The 13,472-nt window shown below is 38.1% G+C and overlaps 1 protein-coding gene across 4 annotated transcripts in view; it reads left to right on the top strand.

Annotated features, from left to right (window-relative positions):
• The window catches only part of LOC126469868 (annexin B9-like), a 93,084-nt gene that overhangs the window by 57,281 nt on the left and 22,331 nt on the right, over positions 1 to 13,472 (top strand). For all 4 annotated transcript variants that reach the window (XM_050097185.1, XM_050097186.1, XM_050097184.1 and 1 more), the window contains exon 8: positions 9,210 to 9,391. In XM_050097185.1, coding sequence (XP_049953142.1) covers positions 9,210 to 9,391 — 182 coding nt within the window. The remainder of the gene's footprint in view (positions 1 to 9,209; positions 9,392 to 13,472) is intronic.

Here is a 13,472-nt window from a genome sequence, read left to right as displayed (position 1 = left end):
GGTGTTTTCATTTGAGTTTTTGTCAAGTTTTCATTATTGTATTCACGTAGGATCGATGAATGTTTATTGGGTCGAAACATGTAAAAACAGTGATTTGACAATACACAGATTAGTGAAGAAATTTTGAGAGACTGGATCGATTTTAGACAAACAAAGATCTAGAGGACCCAGTGTTTTACTTGAAAATAAATTAGATGACGTACATGAGATCTTGGAAAGAAATGTGAGAAAATTTTGTGCCATTTATCTCTTCACATTGGTGTGTCAGTAGCATCTTCTGATAGAGCTGTGCACAAACTCAAACTGAAACCACACAAAATAATAGTAGTGCAATGACTAACTTGGATTCTGTTGCTTGGTGTCATTGTCGCACCTGGCTGTTAGTCCGTGCATGATGGAGAGGTTGATTCTGAAATGCTCTTTTTTCTGACAAAACATGGCTGCATTGTTCAGGGTACCTAAATTAGCAGAGTAGTTGATGCTGGAATTCAGAAAATCCTTATTTGTTACTTCGACAGCCTGTGCATGATGTGAAAATGGGTGTATGGTGTGCAATTAATGCAAAATTAGTGCAAGACAAATTATTCTACTAATCTTTCTCTGTGAGATAACTCGAACCAAGAGACCTACCGTTATTTCATGCGGGGCAATGAGAGACCACACACTGTCAATGCTTTTGTGATGATAATACAAAGTGTTTTTGATGATAGGATAGTTGACTGGCCTCCTCATTCTCCAGATCTAAATCCACGTGATTTTTATCTTTGGGAAATATTAAATATAAGGTATATGTAAACAATCACCATACACTTGAAGAGTTAGAAGACAGGGTTCAGCTAGTCATCTCTCAAATTTCGGCAGCCGAAATTCATCAAGTGTTTGGTAATGTATTCAGAATGTGTCAGGCTACTCTTGCCATGGAGAGACATAATTTTGGGAACCTGCTAAAAATAAAGATAACTTAATTTATTCAGATTGCATCATTGTTTACACTCGGCGTAGGGGAGCTGCGGGCTTCCCTCAGTTATCACATGTGAAACATCCTGTAATACTGTACCAACTGTTGTTGACATTATCAGGAAAAAGCATGGACACAATTCATTGCATCATCTTGCTGAAGAGTGACAGAGGGTGCAAGTATATACTTGTGTTGATTTAATGTGAAAGGCCAGTAAAAGAGAAATGGGTATTTCCATTGTCTGGACTTGAGCTGAGCTGTACCTGCATTGAACTCAAATTGCCATTAGTAAATCATTACCGAAGTTGAAAAATGTTATTTTGACATTTGTATTGAGACTAAGTTACTAGGATCAGTCCAAAATTAATTGTCTATTTTTTTACCATCTTTTTTATAGGAATTTGTGTGGATTTTCACAAGATATGCTGATAATTTTTTTTATTTTTATTTTTTAGTGTATTCTACCTCACACATTAAAGTTTTCTTTCTTCCTATTTATTGGAATACAACATATTTAAATGCCTTGTCTCTCAGAGAACAATGAATAAACTTGTCTTCAGTAACCTGAAGGGGGACAAAAATCAGGTGGTGGTATGTCCTGAGGGAGGACTGGGATTAAAATCTTTGTCCAGCCATCTATATTTAGGTTTCCTGGTGTTTGCCTGAACTGAAATGAGGTGAAAGCTGGGATAGTCCTTTTGAAAAGGGCAGGGCAAATTTCCTTCCACATGTGTACCTCAACTTGTGCTTCTCTTTTTGTTGATGGGATGTTAAACGGTATTTGGGAACCGTGTTTATTTAAAGGTGTGTTTCAATAAGAGACCTACTTCAAACTAACAGAAAGTGCAATTCAACAGTTGTTGACTGGCACCAACAGTGTTCATGTGTTTTATAAAGTTGTCACTGCACTGTGTGGGTGCTTGCATTGGCACACATCAGCATATCATGGTTCTTCCTGTTCAGCTGTTGCAGCATCATGTCCACTGCCATATAATACGTCCATGAATGCATATTGACACTGTGCTTTCTACAGCAAAAAAAATTGTTGTGGGACAGTGTTTAGTTAAAACATAATCCATTTTGTAAACCTTACTGTGGTACGATCTATTAACAATATTGCTATCTGAGGATTGTATGTAAATATTTAATTTAAAAAACGCCAAATTTGAATTCTGCGTGTTGCTAAAATATATTGAAGGATATTAAAACAGCTGGAATTACTGTCTGACAATATTTATGGACAGTCAAGGAACAAGAGGAATCTGAAAGAATTTTTTCTCTTAGCCTATTACTGCACCTGTGAACAAAACATTGTTATTATTGCAAGTGTTACATTTTATTCAGTGTAGCATCATATCTGCTAGAAAATCACCGGACCTTTCTTCTTGCCTTTCCACATCGAATTGTGGCACATCCACTAAAAAAAACAGTACGTGTTTGATGTACAGTCTGGTGAACACTTAACAGCACTATATAAATGGTCAGCAGAAATCATGACCAGAATTAATACTGTGCAGCACTGTTGTGAATGAGCACAGCAACACACCAGTTTTTCAGTCTATTGGAAAATGGTGAAGAGGGAATATTTTTTTGAAATATTACACAGAAATGGTTTGGTCAATATTCTAGACCCATACTAATAAAACAAATAAATTTCCCATAAGGAGAATACAGTGTCATTATCGAAAGATACACTGCTTGGTAACTGACAAAAATTAGATTTGTCGATGGCCTGTACAACTGGAAAGGCATAATCAAAACTTCATGTGAAAGGATTATAAGCTAGAGTCCAGGTTTGGTTGCATCGTTCATGCATCTTGAAAATGATAAATACTGTGCCTGAGTTTCTGTCAAGTTTGCTCGGCATAATATTCATTATGATCATAGTAGAAATTACCAATGTTGGCGGACGTTCCTGAGAACGTAATCACAAGGTGTTCAGAGATGTATAGCCAGCCAAGATCTCTGCTTTGAAAATATTTTTGGGCAGAACTGCTGTTACTGAAACAAATTACATTACAATTTGATTATACCTGTCCTTTCAGCAAGCAGATGGAAATTAGTTCAGAAAATATTAGAGAATGCAAGCTTTGTGCTTTTAATATGAGGTATTTATGATTTGATTACTGGCACATAAACATACTGGACTTAATAATTCTGAAATTTTTTGACAGCTTAGTGATCAGCTGTGTATTATTATTATTATTGGGTTTAGAATGAAATGCTGTAAGGAACTGTGACTGAAGTAATTTTCCATTACCAGAGACAGAAATTGTTAATTAAACACTTATTTTCCATTTTCACTTATCAGGATGATTGAGTTGTAATCAAATTAGTTGCTTCACATAACACAACCGTATTTCAAAAAAGTGAACATAATCTGTGTGGCAGGATCATGAATCAAAAGTAGCTTATTTCAGTACAGTTTTAATATTAGTTATTGATTATGACATAATATTATGTTGTTAAAAACAAATATTTCTCAGATAGCATAACCTTATTGTTGGTTTAGAAAGATCTCAAATGTTGCCTTCGTAAAAGATTGAAAGTGTAACACAAAAATAAATTTTTATGAGGGTCTCAAACTTTACACCTTGGTATTATGCAGAAGACTGGTTGCTACTCAACATGCTTGACTAAAAGGCTCCCTCATTATAGGGGCATGAAACGCAGTGAATGCCGATGTATTAAATTTAAAATGTGCACTCTTGCAAAAGAAGCCTATACGGAGAGAGGAAAGTGCTTAATTTTGTGATAGATGACCTCTACAACTTGGAGTGGTTTTAATGTAAGATAATATGACACGTTAGATTTTATCCCCATATATGCTGGCCTTACACTGATCTTTCAATATGGTGAGCTATATATGTGTATGTATAAGCATACTATTTGCTTTATTGTAGCAAATAACAATCTTAAGTGATTAATGTATCTGCTCTTGAATCCTGCTGTGAGTCTCTAGGTACTGTATTTATGAACTACAGGTAATTGTCAAGAGGTTTTTTGTTATTGTTGCATTGCCTAGTGAATGAAGGGAAGTTGTCAAATTTGGGGGTCAGGACTTGGCATGGCAGTCCTAAGTGCACTGCTTGGTGGTTGATACAGTGGTACCAGGAAAGCTAGAGAATCTTCTAAGTATATAGAAACTGCATTTTTGCATGTATCAGCTGCAGATAAGGCAGAGATGTTGTTAACATCATGGCAAAATCTGTTTTTAAAAATAGTACCATTAAAACACACTCTTGTGTTTTGCCAGGTGAATAAAATTCAAACCTGAATTTGGGGTGCACAGCTACAAAGCCAATCTGTTGCCATGAGGGATACAGATTTTGACTCTTTTGACTAGCATTTGTTGTGAACAGTGTCAATTTAACTGACAAAAACTTACAGTTGTCTGATTAATCAATATTTTCTTCAGCATTTGATGTGGTCTGATAAAGGGTACACAGGCTGAAAAGGGACAATTTCAAACTGAAATACAACCAAGTCATCTTGCACTGGCCATGTGTCAGAGGCGGTGGGGCATTTGATCTCTTTCTTTGAACTTGAGACTGTGACGCTATTCATGAGTATATTCAGCAGCATCAAGCTGACAGTTTATCCTGTGAAACATTCCATCAGTGTAAAAACCATATCCTGAGGGTGTTTACAGTAGGACCGATCTTCAGACCACATTTCAGGAGTAGTGCAGGAATAAAAGTATTCCTATCCTTAAGTAGCATCCTTCTGCCCAAGAGCTCAATCCCACTGAAATTGTATGGGTGAGTATGAAATGGATGATGCTGGAAAACGGATGGATTCCAGGTCAAGAACTTCAGGTGACCTTAGGAATACCTTCCTAAAAGCCTGGCATGGGAAACTGAGATTATTGCCCACCTCATAAGCTCTCTGCCTCCCAGAATGCAGGTAATACTTGAAGTTATAGGCCTTTGCACAGAATATTAAGTAATGAAAAAATTACAGGCTGTGCCTTTTTCAGGCCCAAAAGTCTTAAAATATGTAATGTCTTCAGGCTGTTAATCTTGTTGTTAGCATGCAACCCCCCCCCCTCTCTCTCTCACTCACTCACTCACACACACACACACACACACACACACACACACACACTCACACACACCATATTAAAACAGAATACTTACTTCCAGAGTGGGTTCAACCATTAGTCAATAACCTAAACCAGTTGGCTGCAATACAGCACACTGGATAGTGTATTACTCGTTGAAGTACGTAACATCAAATTACAGTTGTAGGCGTGCTTCGTAGCACTAGGCCATCCATGACTTAACCTCTTGTATGCCACCCCTGTGAATCGAAATTATTACTACAATCTGTGAGCCACAAATGTTTGAATATGTAATGAATTTTCTCTGTTGTGTGTGTGTGTGTGTGTGTGTGTGTGTGTGTGTGTGTGTGTGTGTGTGTGTGTGTGTAAATGACCATAATGGGTGTAGTATCATGTCTATGTTGGGAGGTCATGAGAGGGTAGAGGGGGTAAAATCCATGCCTACACAAATACAAAAATTTCAGCACAGTTGTTGGTGTACAGTCAACAGTGATCATTGCTGTCAGTATGTGTGCTGAGATAGTTAGTCTAAAAATAAAATCATTGTCTAACAATTAAATGTTATCTTACCATTATAATAAAGTTGTAGTGGCAGAAATAGGTAAATGATATTACAATAAACGACACAGAACAAAGTGGTGCTATGCTAAAGGCCTTTTGACAAATACCTCAAATTCACTGAAGTTCTTGAGCAGCACTGGTAGACCATAACACATCACGGTAGTAAAATTAGAAACAAATGCTAAGTATTTACCATATTCTTAACTTATTCAGTAGTGGTTACTTTTGGCATAAAAGGGGACTAACCTCAAAATATTATGCTGTAGGAAATCGTCAATATAAATAGATAGAATTTGTTAATCAGTAGTTCCTCCATGTGCAGATTCCATACCTTTGTGTAGAATTAATGTAAAACTGCTCCAGTTGCTGCTGAGACCTCTATTATTAACTTTTATGTGGGTCAGTAACTTTGCTTAATTTGTTAGCAACAACCAGTTTTTGCACCTTATATCAAATAAAATGACAAGTATTTTTGCACATCACAAGTGAAGCAGAGAGGACTCTTCATAAGACCCTTGTGGTGTTACTTCTGTAATCTACCCCGGGAAAAGGTGTACCATCACTACATAAGGTAGTTCCTGAACTGTTTTTCTAAAATTATTAATCTAGCTGTATTGGGACAAAACAAGCTAGCAATGTTTGATATGGACATAATACCATCTAAAAACATAAATTGATGCTGGCTAATGGCAGCTGCCATTGTGGTAGACTCCACTTCTCAGAAGTGGAAAGGGAGATAACAAGCATTTAATTTGGCACCTTCATGTTTTCGCAATGCGATGACAGCTCGGTTAAATTTCGGGTGAGCAGCTGCATGCTCTACATCTACATTGTTACTCTGCAAGTGTGTGGCAGAGGGTTCATTAAACCATTTTCGTACTACTTTGCTACCATTCCACTCTCGAATGATGCGTGGGAAAAAGGAACACCTAAATCTTTCCGTTCGAGCTCTGATTTCTCTTAATTTATTATGATGATCATTTCTCCCTATGTAGGTGGGCGTCAACAAAATATTTTCGCATTCAGAGGAGAAAGTTGGTGATTGAAATTTCATAAATAGATCTCATCGCAAAGGAAACCACATTTGTTTCAGTGACTGCCACCCCAACTTGCGTATCGTATTGGTGACACTCTCACCCCTATTCCATGATAACACGAAATGAGCTGCCCTTCTTTGCACTTTCTTGGTGTCCTCCATCAATCCTACCTGGTAAGGATCCCACACTGTGCAGCAATATTCCAGCAGAGGACGGCAAGTGTAATGTAGGCTCTCTCTTTAGTGGGTTTGTCGCATCTTCTAAGGGTTCTGCCAACAAAGTGTAGTCTTTGTTTCGCCTTCCCCACAATATTATCTATGTGGTCTTTCCAATTTAAGTTGCTCGTAATTGTAATTCCTAGGTATTTAGTCAAATTGACAGCTCTTAGATTTGTGCGATTTATGGACCCAAAATTTATCGGATTTCTTTTAGTACCCATGTGGACGACATCGCACTTCCCTTTGTTTAGTGCTAATTGCCACTTCTCACACCATACAGAAATTCTCTCGAGATCATTTTGTAATTGGAATTGATCGTCTGATGATTTTACTAGTAAGTAAATTACAGTGTCATCTGAAAACAATGTAATGGGGCTGCTCAGATTATCACCTAGATCATTTATATAAATCAGGAACAGCAGAGGGCCTATGACACTACCTTGCGGAACACCAGATATCACTTCTGTTCTACTCCATGATTTGCCGTTCATCACTACGAACTGTGACTCCTCTGAGAGGAAATGACGGATCCAGTCACACAACTGAGATGATACTCCATAGGCACGCAATATGATTAATAGTCGCTTGTGAGGAATGGTATCAAAGGCCTTCTGGAAATCTGGGAATATGGAATTGATCTGAGATCCTTTGTTGACAGCGCTCATTACTTCATGGGAATAAAGAGCTAGCTGTGTTGCACAAAAACAGTATTTTCTGAATCCATGTTGGTTATGTATCAATAAGTCGCTTTCTTCAAGGTGATTCATAAGATTCGAATACAGTATATGCTCCAAAATCCTACTTCAAATTGAGGTCAGTGATATGGGTCTGTAATTCAATGGGTTACTCCTATTTCCTTTCTTGAATATTGGTGTGACGTGTGCCACTTTCCAGTCTTTAGGAACAGACCTTTCGTCAAGTGAGCGGTTGTATATGGTTGCTAAGAAAGGCGCTATTGTGTCTGCTTACTCTGAGAGGAAACTGATTGGTATACCATCTGGACCAGAAGACTTGCCTTTCTTAAGTGATTTGAGTTGTTTCGCAACGCCTAAGACATCAACTTTTGTCACTCATGCTAACAGCTGTTCTGGTTTCGAATTCTGGAATATTTACTTCGTGAAGGAGTTACGGAAAACTGCATTTAGTAACTCCGCTTTAGTGGCACCATCATTGGTAAAATTTCCATCGCTATCACGCAGTGATAGTATTGACTGTTTTTTTTACCACTGGTGTACTTCACATATGACCAGAATCTCTTTGGGTTTTATACCATATTTTGAGACAATATTTCTTTGTGGAAACTATTAAAAGTATCTTGCATTGACGTCCACACTAAATTTAGAGCTTCTGTTAAACTTGGCCAGTCTTAGGGATTTTGTGTTCTTCTGGATTTGGCATGTTTTTTTCGTTGCTTCTGCAACAGTGTTCTGACATGTTTTGTGTACCATGGTGGATCAGTCCCATCTCTTATTAACTTATGCGGTATGAATCTATCTATTGCTGCCGATCCTGTATCTTTGAATTTGAGCCATATCTGGTCTACACTTACATAATTAGCTTGGAAGCAATGGAGACTGTTTTAAATAGATATATTTTGCGTTTATTTTTAGTGGTTTTGGTTGACACTATTGTGAGCCTCACTAAAATGACCTTGGGTTCACTAATCCCTGTATCCATCATGATGCTCTCTATTAGATGAGGATTATTTGTGGCTAAGAGGTCAAGTGTGTTTTCACAACCATTTACAATTCATGTGGGCTCATGATCTAATTGTTCAAAGTTTTTCACAGAGAAAGCATTTAGTACAATTTCGGAAGATGTTTTCTGTCTACCACCGGTTCTGAACATCTATTTTCGCCAACAAATTGGCGGTACATTGAAGTCTCCACCAATTACAACTGTATGAGTGGGGTACTTACTTGTGGTGAGATTAAAGTTTTCATTGAAGCATTCAGCTATTATATCATCTGAGTTAGGGGTTCGCTAGAAGGAGCCAATTATTATTTTGGTACAGCTCTACCCATAGTAATTTGCAGGAACTATCTATTTCAACTTCACTACATGATAAACTACTACCAACAGACACAAACACACCACCACCTACTTTATTTAATCTATCCTTTCTGAACCCCCCAGCCCCCCCTCTCCGCCCCCGCCGCCACCAACTTTTTAATATTTATACACTTTTCCTTCTTTATTTCACTATGATCCCTACAGGAGGCATCTCCATCAGAATCAGAAAGCTCTTGCCAGTTACTTTCCTTTTTAATTATTTCATAATTACAGCATAGTTGTATGTTTTAACACAGATGTGAATATGTATGTCATTACCTGATGATGTATATTTTATTACCATTGAAATATATTCACAGTGAAGTGCATCGTAGACAAGACTGCATTCTTTGCTGAGCGCCTTTATAAAAGCATGGCTGGTTTGGGCACAAATGATAAAACTCTGATACGAATTGTGGTTGCACGCTCGGAGATAGACTTGGGTGACATCAAAAGAAAATTTGAAGCAATTTATGGAAAGACATTGGAAAGTTTCATTGCTGTGAGTATACCTTCTTCTTATTATTATTGTTTTGTTGTTGTTGTTGTTGTTATTGTTATATATGAGAGAGGATATAATTAAAAAACATTACTAAAAATTAATGTTTCTTGTATGTGTTTAAAGTTTCTCAGTGTTGAGTCTATAATTTTTCATGTGTGTATATAGCACATTAAGCCATTCCTATATTCCACTGCTTTACTGGAACTGCTTCCTAGTAAATAATGTAACTGTGGCATCTGTCTAAAGTAGTTCTATTAGCACATGACAAACTTGTTTATGATTTCTGTGTGCAAATATTGTGAATGATAATAGAGCTTATTTTGATGTTAATTAAAACAAACACTATTTGTTGCACGATGGATGGATGATAAAATTTCTTTATAAAGGAAATTCATGTATAGCTGCATTAATTTAAAGTTACACAGCAAATGATTGCAGTAATAGAAAATTCAGATGGAGCATTGTAAAAAACTCAAAGAATGTGTTAATGCTACTTGAATATTAGTGAATGAGTGTGAACTTAGTTTCAAGGGGAGCAGGGAATGAAACAATAAGATTGTGTGTGTGGTTGTGAGAAGGTGGGTGGTGGTGGTAAGAAGTAATGTTACCACAAAGAGAGATTAAAATATTGACGGGAACATTCAGTACCAGGCTGGTCCATCTTGTCGTCCATAATATGCTTGGATCCTCCTAGACGTCCTGTCCACAAGATAATCATTTTTACTGCTCAAGCCAGTCCCACTCTTTGAGGGCAGCTCATCTGAGGTTCCCCCCCCATGAACCATGGACCTTGCCATTGGTGGGGAGGCTTGCGTGCCTCAGCAATACAGATAGCCGTACCGTAGGTACAACCACAACGGAGGGGTATCTCTTCAGAGGCCAGACAAACGTGTGGTTCCTGAAGAGAGGCAGCAGGCTTTTCAGTAGTTGCAAGGGCAACAGTCTGGATGATTGACTGATCTGGCCTTGTAACAATAACCAAAACGGCCTTGCTGTGCTGGTGCTGCGAACAGCTGAAAGCAAGGGGGAAACTACGGCCGTAATTTTTCCCGAGGGCATGCAGCTTTACTGTATGATTAAATGATGATGGCGTCCTCTTGGGTAAAATATTCTGGAGGTAAAATAGTCCCCCATTCGGATCTCCGGGCGGGGACTACTCAAGAGGATGTCGTTATCAGGAGAAAGAAAACTGGCGTCCTACGGATCGGAGCGTGGAATGTCAGATCCCTAAATCGGGCAGATAGGTTAGAAAATTTAAAAAGGGAAATGGATAGGTTAAAGTTAGATATAGTGGGAATTAGTGAAGTTCGGTGGCAGGAGGAACAAGACTTTTGGTCAGGCGAATACAGGATTATAAACACAAAATCAAATAGGGGTAATGCAGGAGTAGGTTTAATAATGAATAGGAAAATAGGAATGCGGGTAAGCTACTACAAACAGCATAGTGAACGCCTTATTGTGGCCAAGATAGACTTCATGTCTACACACCTACTACAGTAGTACAAGTTTATATGCCAACTAGCTCCGCAGATGACGAAGAAATTGAAGAAATGTATGATGAAATAAAAGAAATTATTCAGATAGTGAAGGGAGATGAAAATATAATAGTCATGGGTGACTGGAATTCGACAGTAGGAAAAGGAAGAGAAGAAAATGTAGTAGGTGAATATGGATTGGGGCTAAGAAATGAAAGAGGAAGCTGCCTGGTAGAATTTTGCACAGAGCATAACTTAATCATAGCTAACACTTGCTTCAAGAATCATGAAAGAAGGTTGTATACATGGAAGAACCCTGGAGATACTGGAAGATATCAGATAGATTATATAATGGTAAGACAGAGATTTAGGAACCAGGTTTTAAATTGTAAGACAATTCCAGGGGCAGATGTGGACTCTGACCACAATCTATTGGTTATGACCTGTAGATTAAAACTGAAGAAACTGCAAAAATGTGGGAATTTAAGGAGATGGGACCTGGATAAACTGAAAGAACTAGAGGTTGTACAGAGTTTCAGGGAGAGCATAAGGAAACAATTGACAGGAATGGGGGAAAGAAATACAGTAGAAGAAGAATGGGTAGCTTTAAGGGATGAAGTAGTGAAGGCAGCAGAGGATCAAGTAGGTAAAAAGATGAGGGCTAGTAGAAATCCTTGGGTAACAGAAGAAATATTGAATTTAATTGATGAAAGGAGAAAATATAAAAATGAAGCAGGCAAAAAGGAATACAAATGTCTCAAAAATGTGATCGACAGGAAGTGCAAAATGGCTAAGCAGGGATGGCTAGAGCACAAATGTAAGGATGTAGAGGCTTATCTCACTAGGGGTGAGATAGATACTGCCTACAGGAAAATTAGAGACCTTTGGAGATAAGAGAACCACTTGTATGAATATCAAGAGCTCAGATGGAAACCCAGTTCTAAGCAAAGAAGGAAAAGCAGAAAGATGGAAGGAGTATATAAAGGGTCTATACAAGGGTGATGTACTTGAGGACAATATTATGGAAATGGAAGAGGATGTAGATGAAGATGAAATGGGAGATATGGTACTGCGTGAAGAGTTTGACAGAGCACTGAAAGACCCGAGTCGAAACAAGGCCCCCAGAGTAGACAACATTCCATTGGAACTACTTATGGCCTTGGGAGAGCCAGTCCTGACTAAACTCTACCATCTGGTGAGCAAGATGTATGAAACAGGCAAAATACCCTCAGACTTCAAGAAGAATTTAATAATTCCAATCCCAAAGAAAGCAGGTGTTGACAGATGTGAAAATTACCGAACTATCAGTTTAATAAGCCACAGCTGCAAAATACTAACACGAATTCTTTACAGACGAATGGAAAAACTAGTAGAAGCCGACCTCGGGGAAGATCAGTTTGGATTCCGTAGAAATTCTGGAACACGTGAGGCAATACTGACCTTACGACTTACCTTAGAAGAAAGGTTAAGGAAAGGCAAACGTACGTTTCTAGCATTTGTAGACTTAGAGAAAGCTTTTGACAATGTTGACTGGAATACTCTCTTTCAAATTCTAAAGGTGGCAGGGGTAAAATACAGGGAGCGAAAGGCTATTTACAATTTGTACAAAAACCAGATGGCAGTTATAAGAGTCGAGGGACATGAAAGGGAAGCAGTGGTTGGGAAGGGAGTAAGACAGGGTTGTAGCCTCTCCCCGATGTTATTCAATCTGTATATTGAGCAAGCAGTAAAGGAAACAAAAGAAAAATTCGCAGTAGGTATTAAAATCCATGGAGAAGAAATAAAAACTTTGACGTTCGCCGATGACATTGTAATTCTGTCAGAGACAGCAAAGGACTTGGAAGAGCAATTGAACGGGATGGACAGTGTCTTGAAAGGAGGGTATAAGATGAACATCAACAAAAGCAAAACACAGATAATGGAATGTAGTCGAATTAAGTTGGGTGATGCTGAGGAAATTAGATTAGGGAATGAGACACTTAAAGTAGTAAAGGAGTTTTGCTATTTGGGGAGCAAAATAACTGATGATGGTCAAAGTAGAAAGGATATGAAATGTAGACTGGCAATGGCAAGGAAAGCGTTTCTGAAGAAGAGAAATTTGTTAACATCGAGTATAGATTTAAGCATCAGGAAGTAGTTTCTGAAAGTATTTGTATGGAGTGTAGCCATGTATGGAAGTGAAACATGGACGATAACTAGTTTAGACAAGAAGAAAATAGAAGCTTTCAAAATGTGGTGCTACAGAAGAATGCTGAAGTTTAGATGGGTAGATTACATAACTAATGAGGAGGTATCGAATAGAATTGGAGAGAAGAGGAATTTGTGGCACAACTTGACTAGAAGAAGGGATCAGTTGTTAGAGCATGTTCCGAGACATCAAGTACTTACTCAGAGATGAAGAGGCTTGCACAGGCTGCAGTTCTCCACACTAGTCTATCCTATGCCAGCCTCTTCATATCTGCAGAACTACTGCAGCTTATGTTCATTTGAACCTGTTTATTTTATTCGAGCCTTGGTATCCCTCCATAATTTTTAGACTTCCATCCAAAACCTAATCATTCATTTCTCGATGCATCAGGGACACCTTATCAGCTGATCCCTTCTTT

Source organism: Schistocerca serialis, chromosome 3 (assembly GCF_023864345.2).
Source record: "Schistocerca serialis cubense isolate TAMUIC-IGC-003099 chromosome 3, iqSchSeri2.2, whole genome shotgun sequence".
Classification (NCBI taxonomy): Eukaryota; Metazoa; Arthropoda; class Insecta; order Orthoptera; family Acrididae; genus Schistocerca; species Schistocerca serialis.
This window is presented reverse-complemented; position numbering and strand designations above follow the sequence as displayed.